This window comes from Arachis ipaensis, chromosome B09, assembly GCF_000816755.2.
Source record: "Arachis ipaensis cultivar K30076 chromosome B09, Araip1.1, whole genome shotgun sequence".
NCBI lineage: Eukaryota > Viridiplantae > Streptophyta > Magnoliopsida > Fabales > Fabaceae > Arachis > Arachis ipaensis.
Window position 1 is genome coordinate 5,685,697 of NC_029793.2, and position 9,560 is coordinate 5,695,256.

General features: G+C 29.7%; 1 protein-coding gene and 1 long non-coding RNA gene across 5 annotated transcripts in view; both read right to left on the minus strand.

The window, feature by feature from the left end:
* LOC107617297 (IAA-amino acid hydrolase ILR1-like 4) overlaps positions 1-9,560 on the minus strand; it is a 29,375-nt gene that overhangs the window by 1,568 nt on the left and 18,247 nt on the right. For 2 of the 4 annotated variants that reach the window (XM_021110507.1, XM_021110505.1), the window contains exon 2: positions 194-319. The exons of 1 other annotated variant lie outside the window; for it this stretch is intronic. In XM_021110507.1, the coding sequence (XP_020966166.1) occupies positions 194-319 (126 nt within the window). Of the gene's footprint in view, positions 1-193; positions 320-1,045; positions 1,522-9,560 lie in introns of those variants that run through there. One more of the 4 variants, XM_016319032.2, reaches the window with a different exon arrangement.
* On the minus strand, positions 2,967-5,581 carry LOC110266244. Its single transcript, XR_002353335.1, has 4 exons — positions 4,839-5,581; positions 4,616-4,675; positions 3,877-3,982; positions 2,967-3,275 (listed from the first exon to the last, which is right to left on the minus strand). It is a non-coding gene; the product is annotated as an uncharacterized LOC110266244 (long non-coding RNA).

Below are 9,560 nucleotides of genomic sequence, written 5' to 3' on the forward strand. Positions count from 1 at the left end.
GTTTACTATGTTTACTATATAATAAATATTATATTTATTTTTTCTCTTAATAATATTTTTTTGTCTAATCTGATGTCAATGTCTTTATGAAAAACTATATATGTTGCTTGTCACCAGTCTAATAATAACTTGTTAATGATTAATTACATAAATCATCTAATTAAAAAGTGGCAATTAAGAAAGAAAATGATACTTTTATCTGATCTTCATGTTGTTTGAGAATCTTAGCAGCACCAAGAACCATAGCAGTATGAGCATCATGGCCACAAGCATGCATCTTTCCATCTACTTTACTCTTGTGCTCCCACTCCACCATTTCCTAATTTTGGATATATAGCAACAAGTCAGTGACACTTAACTTTCATTAGATCAACACTAATATATTCAATTAAATGTTTTTTAATTATTATTTTAATTTCTGAACAAGAAAAATACTTAAATATATACATAATGATTGGATAGTCCAGATTTTTATCTTAGCTTAAATCCAACCACTTGAAAAATACTCAGAGAAGAAAAGACATCTCCTTTACGCTAAAAATTAGTCATTAAATTAATAATTTCATATTCGTAAATATATATACAATTTAAATCATTTATATATATTGTATATTTTAATATATATTTTATATTAATAATTAATTTTAATGACCGATTTTAATATATACTTGTACCTTTAATATAATTGAAAAACTTGAGTGTTGACAATTTTATGTATGAAACACTATAAACTAACTCGATATATAATTAAAGATTAGGTTAATTAGTTTGGCAAAACTATCTAAACATTCAACAAAATTACCCAATATAACTATCGAAAATAATAAAGTGAATATCCTATTGACTTCTGACAATTATCTCAAAAGGACAGTAAGGTTCCTAAAAAAAACATCCAACCCAACCCCTAATCTTTTTTCTTATTAATTAGTCCCTATGCAAAAAAATAATATTAACTTTTTCTTTTGAGGTAAATTTGAGTTTTTCTCAAAATAATAATATATGATGGTAAATTATTATTTGTGAATAAAATTATTTTATAAGTAACCTGAATAGGGAGACCATCAATATCAGCTCTTAACGCAACAAAAGGAGCGTTTCCAGTTCCAATGTATCCAATAACACCCGTTTCAGCAACTGGATGCTTATATGGAATTCCCAATTTGTCCAACTCTTCTCTTATGACCTCACTCGTCTTATATTCCTCATATTGCAATTCTGGGTACTCATGAATCTTCCTTCTGATCCCAACCATCCAATCAAATACTTCAGGACTCTTTGCCAAATCTAGAAATTTTGTGGAGATTGACGATGATAAGTGTTCATTATTATTTGAATCTGAGAATATGGGTGTTGCAACAAAGACGTGAAAGATGATGTTGAAGAAACAAAACAAGTTGAAGGAACCCATAAGGAACGGATTTGTGTGTGAAAAGAGAAAATGCAAGTTCAAATTACTTAAAGCAAATAGCTACTGATGAGAGAAATTAGGTTTAGAATTAGAGTGCAAGGTTGAATTGAAGGATTGAATAATCAATGTATGTGGTCCATATTTATAATACAATGGTGCACCAGTCCATGCAGGACATAAATGAAATAAAAGACAAAAGTGGCATCATTGTAATTATCATGTACAGTGATGATTGATGAGATAAGATCACGTGTTAAGTATTGCATTCAAGATTGTGTAATGCTTCTTTTATGTCTTTTATTTACAATGAGTTTAACATGCGTTTTAACATCAACGACAACAACAATAATAGGCCAAAAATGATAGGATTTGCTAACTAGACAATGACTTTTGTAAATAATATGAACAATAAACTTTAAAATTGGCTCAATAAAGTAAAAACATACTACACTCCTAAATTACCCACATAAATCTTAATACTAGGATAATCATCTGTACACCTAGTGAATTGAACATCTGATATATTCATTATTCACATTGTTTAGTATTTTCATTGTCTACCTATACTTTTTCAAAATGATATGCTAGCTAGATAGAGAAAGAGGTTTATGAACAATGAGGTACACTTTTAAGTCTAATAATTATGAAATCTAACTTAATTATCTATCCCTATTTTCACTTTTATTTTTTTATCTCTATTAAATCCTAATTTCATCCTTCTCAACCCTGTCTCTTCCTATATTATTGTCCACCGTCGCCGGTCACAAAGCTTCTTTGCGCCACTGCTCCACTTACATGGTTTATTGTTGCTGCATGACATCACATTATTGCTGCCTCCCCCTCCACGCCACGCCGCTGTGTTTCTTCCTCTTCCCTCGCGCACTGTTGTTCATTCGCTTTTGAAATCCACGAAGTGCGCCTCTCTCACAACTAGAAAATTGCTTAATACAGACAGATTTACAGATAGATTTGGTTTTTATTACAAATGGATTTTTGGTTACCGATGGATTTTGTCCTTCTGTAAAAGTCTCGTCGAAAATTATTTACCGACGGATTTTTACCAGTTACCGATAGATTTTCCTTCGGTAAATTCTCCCCACCATTTTTCTAAAACGTCGAACTTTTCGATGGATTTTTCGTCGGTAATTAGAGAAAGATTTTTCGATAGATTTTTCGTCGGTAATTAGAGACATATTTTCCAACGAATTTTCTGTTGGTAATTAGAGACAGATTTTCTGACGGATTTTCTGTCGGTAATTGGCAACAGATTTTTCGACGGATTTTTCGTCGGTAATTGGCAACATATTTTCTGACAGATTTTCCGTCTGTAATTAGAACCTTGGAAAACCATCCCAAACTCTGAATACAGACAGAAAATCCGTCTGTAAATCCATCAGTAAGGTAAAATAGATTTTTTTTGGATTTTTTCATTGCAAAATAAATTTGTTTTCATACAAAACAAATATAATTTAATACAAATTTTTATCTAATTTGTATTCAAATATTTATAATATTTCAAAAAATAAACAAATTCATCGTATTATCAAACTAAAAGAAAAGTATTATAAACAAGCAAGTCAATATAATTCAAAACATAAACAAAGTGTATTGATCATCAACTATAATTTTCAGAATATATTGTTCAACCATACTAAAACTATCAGCTATAGTCTTTAGTGTCATCTTCATCCTCATCATCATCATAGTCCCCATCCAAAGAGATTGAGGGTGGCGGTGGTGGTGGTGGTAGAGGAACAACACTAAAACTACTTGACGCTCTAACCTTCTCATAATAGCTAACATAAGCCTCATTCTATCTCTTCTGTTTCAGTTTTTCCTTCTTGACTTTTTCAATTGTCCGTTCCAACTTTGTCAAAACACAAAAACAATTAATGAAATATTCTTTTATCAAGAACACAAGAATCTAGCAAAAATTTCAACACAGAACAATATACCCAAGAAAAAATTTTAAACAATTAAGAAAAACAAAGGTAATACCAAGTTTTTGTTTTTAGCTATTTATGACTATGAGTATGGGAGTATGACAAGAAAAAGAAAAGAATTAACAGACAAACATTACTAGTTTATTATCTCAGACACAGATCAATCCAAAATGAAGAATGATGATGATTACTCTTACGCCAGAAAAGTATGCTAAAACCTATAATTAAAATTTGAACCCTAAACATTCAACTATTATTGAGATAGAAAAGAGAAAAACCATGACATCATTCATGACATGTCATGAGATAATAATCAAGATGTAAGTAAGTAAATAACATAGCAATTCTGATCCTTGTCAATTAAACTGCATTAAATTTTCATTCTCTTTTGAATTTTGCAGTAGAAAGCAAGTATAAAAGGTAAAACAAAAATTGTAATTTATGAAAAGGGCAACACCAATACTCAAACGAAGCAAAGCAACAATACAAAACTAACAATTCCTACAGAGAAGAGAAATTATTCACCTTTCTATTGAATAGAATATCCTCCTATAAGCTTAGCCTTGTGAGTCATACTTGTATTGCCTTGGAGCTTTACAAAGAGGCAGTGACTTTATCTGCACGGTAAAAACTGTAACTAATTTAAGAAAAATGCAAAGATTTTTCGAGATAAATTTAGAAATTAAAAAATTAAATAAACATTTTAAAAAAAATATTATTAGAGCTTGTTTGGAAATTTATAAATTAGAATTTACTCAAGAATAATGGTGGCATGAATAAAAGAAGTGAAAATATAAATGAAATCAATCAAAGGTCAATCTTTTCACCTACTGCCAATTTATTGTTCAATAAAGACAAGAGCTAAAACTACAAACCAATATTCAAATGCAAACAAAAACGAAATAAAAGAAAAATGAATGGGATAGTAGAATTTTAATTAATTCTAAACAGCACCAACCAAGGGTCAACTTCACACTTTTATCTTCCTTAAAAGCAACACTAAAATAAGCTAAGAAATAAAAAAAAAAAAAACTCACCAAATCAAATAAAACAAAAACTAGAAAAACAAGATTGAAGTAAAATAGTGAACGACAGAAAGGGTTTAAACAAGCTTTATTTGCCTCAAACTATGGTATTTAAACTTAGTCATATATTAGAAACTCAAGTCATATATTATAGGTGCAGGAAAGTTGCAGTATTAAAATAGGACATGTTGATACAATTAAAATAATAGAATATGACATCTTTTAAGAAAGTAACATACCTGGGACAATATCACCAGAATAACCAATGCAGGGAGCCCAATTTCAACACAATTTGCCAACTTCATAATCCAAAGAAAACCAATTATTTCACAATGTACTGTTTGTATATACAAGAACTTATTAGAAATGGCAGATTGAGTCACATTTGAAGTTAGAGTGAAAGTGGCATAACCAGCTAAAATCAATTTTAGCATTGAATGCTTTGAATTTACACCAACTAACCTCTGGATGCTATCGCCAGTAGTAGTGGCCGTGGCATAACCAGCTGCACCGTGAGACTGAATCTGGGACACATTGTCACAAGGTTTAACAAGATTGAAGCATTTACAATCTGAGATGTAGCATTAACATATATGGTAGTAGTTTTAAGGAAAGTTACTGCTTATTAGCACACTATGCAATTTATTCAATAAAGCTACTTCTATGGGAATATTATTTTCTATTGCTAGGCGATTACATCTAGTGATAGAAAAAAAAAAGGTCTATAATAGAGCAAAATGGACTCTGCTTGGAGGAGAAAACAGCTTTACGGATATATCTCTCAAACATTGTTGAAAACTTGAGATAATAAGCATACACAAAATAAAAGCTTTTCGTTTTCTATCCACTTCATCATCTTGCTCAGAAGAGGGGGAAAAAATTTCTGATAATTTATGAGAATAAGAGAAGGCGAAGTTGAGTAAATCTCGTTGGTTACTCCAAACAAAAATAGCAGAAGTGGCTATAGAGAAGGCAAGCAACTGAACACCAGATACCTAGTACCAAGTGGAACCATTACGAAATTGTGTGCAAAAACCACAAAAACATAAGCATAACAGCTAGGACATAATATCAACATCACACCTAATCTAGAAGTTATAACAAAGCATTGGATTCTTAAGCAGCGCTCACACCAAATGGAATGCTTATATTACTTTGAAATGTAATTAAATTTTTAGAATGACCACACCACATAATCCAAAAAACAATAATAATAATAATAAATGAATAATAAAGTAGTACAAAATTCAATTTATTTTCTACACTTGTTCAAACTTCTGAGGCATAAAATAAATCAACGGTAAAACAGATTAAGTTCAACTAAAAGAAAAAAAAAGAAAAGTACAAACACCTAACATGAACAACACATAAAACTTCAATTAACGAAGAGGAAAACATGCATAAAATTGGTTTACGAGGAGGAAGACCCAACACAACCTAACACGAGTTTAGTAATCATATCAAATAAGAAATCTGCTAAGAGTAAAAAATATGAAATCTCATAATGAAACCTTAAAAGTTGCTATTCTGGTTCCGTAACAAGGGCGATAAAGTTTCAGAACCTAGTGAAATTTACACAAATCAAATGACACATTAGACAAGCTAGAATTAACTGAATTAAATTGATAGCAGAAAGCTGAGATTGATGATTCCAAACTAGTATTAAGCAGTTTAGGAAATTCAAATTAGCGAAAAATTGAAAGATAGAGACCGAAGTAGAGATGAAGTGACATATTCTGTGTACGTGTGATTCCCTGCAGAGAGTGAGAAGATTCTTCTCGCATAGCAGATTGGAGCCACAAAAGCTGCATCGTTCAAAATTCACAAAAGAACAAACATAAAAAATTTCAAATGAAAAGAATTCAAAAATTGAAAGCGATGCGAAACCATATATACCAATTTGAATTAGGATGAGTGCAGTGATTTCTGAACCGGTGGATAAGGATGACCAGCGAATGGCCGTTGCAGAGGTCATTGATGAGATCATGCAACGCGAGCGGCGGTGGCAGCGGTGAAAGAAGCTCGTGCAATGGAGAGAGCGTGGACGAAGAGAGGAAGAAGCTCTTCACTTGTGTGGAGTGTGAATGGAACTCGAGAGGGTAGGGGCAGAGTTAGGTTTAACTCAACATTTCCAACGGAATATTTTAAATTACAGATAGATTTTTTGTCTGTAATAATTTAATAAAATTAATTTTTTCGATAGAATTATCGACGTATTCTCTTTTCCGTCTGTAATTTATGCTAATTCATTTTTTTTTGTTTTCGACAAAAAATCTCTCGCAAATTTTGTCTGTATTTCCGTGGGATAAAATCTGTCGAAAATATCTATCTGTAATAACTAATTTTCTAATAGTGTCTTCCTCTACCTCGCCGCGCCAGAATCTTCATTCTACCACTGTTCTGAAGCCACATCTCTGGCCAAGTCACCACGCCAAGCCGTCGAGTCTTTCCTGTCTTCCACCATGCATTTCTGGTCTTCGTTCATTCCATTGATATACAATAGATTAGTATATAATTAGAGTTTTAGGTTAAGGAGGATGTTTCTTTTTTTGTTAAACTGTATTTTTCTTTTTATATGCCATGGATTTTTTTTTATACATATAGGATACTGGATGTTTTTTTATATATCCTAGGTGTTTCTTTCTTATCTATATACTATACTAGTTGTTTTTTTTAACGCGTACTTTGTATCAGAGTTCGCTTTGGCGGTGAAAGCGAACTGTAAAGGTGGAGACAAGACGCAGTGTGATGAGAGAGAACGGAACCTAAGTGTATTTAAAGAAAGTTTGGTTGTTATATATAATTATTTAAATTCAAAAATCTGATTATTTTAATTAATTAAAAATTTGATATTTAAAATTAATTTAACATTTTTTTTAGTTCATTGTTTACTTTTTCTTTTAGTGATGGGAGACCTATATATAAATGAGTAAGATTATTATCTTTCTGATTTTTTTTCTTTAGTGTTATATCTTATATGCTATCTCTAAAAATTGAGAATTTATGATATACATAAAAATTTAAAGGTTTGTTTATCATATTTTAATTTATTGTGGAGGAAACAACTCCAAAAAAATTACGAATTATAAATTTATAATGTTGGATATTTTAATACTTTATTTCTTTTATGTTATTCTATTGATATAAAAATCTTGTTTGATATTAATCATGAAGATATTTTATAAGAGAAATATTAGGAAGTTATCAAAATTTATTATTTTTAGTTATTATTTAATTATTAACTCAATTTTTTTAATTTAATTTTTTAATTTAGTAATTTAATAATATTTTTTATTTTATATTTTTTTACTTTTAAATATTAATGATTAATTAATTGTTAAAAATAATAATTTCTAAGATTCCTCTAGCGTGTTTCTCTAGCTAATAAGGGATATAATACTGATATAGTTCAGACTCGTAAAAGAAAGTTAGATATAGTTGAAAGAAAAAGTCTAAGGGATCAGTACTTTTATTAAAATTTGGTCAGCACTTAATTAGTAAAAGAAAAGTGAATAATTCTATACCATTAGATAAAATCTCACACCATTAAAAATACCAATGATAATTAATTGATAGTTATAAATCACAAAGAAAAAGTCTAGGGGGCCAGCAACTTTTTCAAATTCTGGCCAGCATGTAACCAGCAAGAAAAAGTGAGTCATTAGATGAAATCTCACACCAATCTCACACCATTAAATTATAATTTATGACTATTTGATAACTACAAATACCAAAAGTTGCTGGCCCCTATCACTCCTCAATTACAAAACTTATTACCTGCTAACACTCCTCAGAATTGAAGTAACTTTCAATTCTCTTCCATAATTTTTTATAATTATTTTTATCAAAATAATTTTTTATACTTTTCACTTATCCAATCTTGATCAAAGTTGTGATTTCACAAATTTGTCTCCATAATTTCTCATTTTGAGTATAAGATTAGAAATGTTTAGACAAATTTGTGAAATCACAATATTCGTCAAGATTTGACAAATGAGAAGCATGAGAAATTATTTTGATAAAAATAATTATAAAAAATTATAAGACAGAGAATCATTTTGATTTTAGATTTAATTTTTTTGTCATGTGTCAATATTTTACTTGTTGGTCAACCTTATGCCACCTTTAGCCACCAAAACTCATGCTACCATAGAACTTCCCTTAATAAATACACACACAACTATATGAGAGAAGCTTGAAGAATAAGAAGAGAAAGAAGTTAATAAGAATCAAGAATGTATTCAACAAGGCCTCGTTCATTGTTAAAGAAAGACGTTAATGCCCTTTCTAAGGCACCTTCTTCAGAGGGTCCAAATTCAGGTTATCTTGTTCTCCAAGATGAAGCAGCACAAAGCTATTGGTTCTTTGGTTTGTTGAAAAACAGAAACATCAGCCATTTCCCTTTTCCTCAGAGCGAGAATCTGACCGTCAGTTATACTGTTAATAGAGGAGGAAATGGGTCCACAACGGATTACGACGACGTTATGTTCATTCCAGTTCTTAATCAGCCCTTGTCTTCCAACCGCTACTATGTTATATGGAGGAAAGGAAAGCATCAAGGGTATGTATGCTAATCTTTCTCCCTCCATGCTTGAATTCACAAAATAATTAATCCATAAAAAATATTCATGAACTATCAAGAATGGACTGAAGAAGAATATACCATATAATTTGAATAAGAGTGATTCGAATTTTCCCTGCGTAATTCGAATTATGTAATATCTCACTATATAATTTAAATAATTTTATTAAAAAATTATATGAATATTTTTTAATAAATTTATTTAAATTATACCACAAAAAAATATTTTATTTTATGTAAAATAATTAAAAAAAAAGGTTTTTTTTGTGACTATTTAAAAATAGACTTAAAAGATGTTAGGAGTACTATAAAAATTTGTAATATCCTAATAACTTAGGACATTAAAGAAATACTCTGCATAGTCAATAATAATCTAGAAATTAAAGAAAAATATTTTTATCATGTATTTACCTAAATCACTAGAATATTACAAACTTTTATAGTATTCATAACATCTTTTAAGTCATTTTTTAAAAATTATTTTGTATTAGAATAAAATATATTTTTTAATTATTTTGTATGGAATAAAATATTTTCTTTCATTTCTAAATTATTATTGACTATGTAGAGTATTTTATTTAAAATTTGAGTACATGCATGTA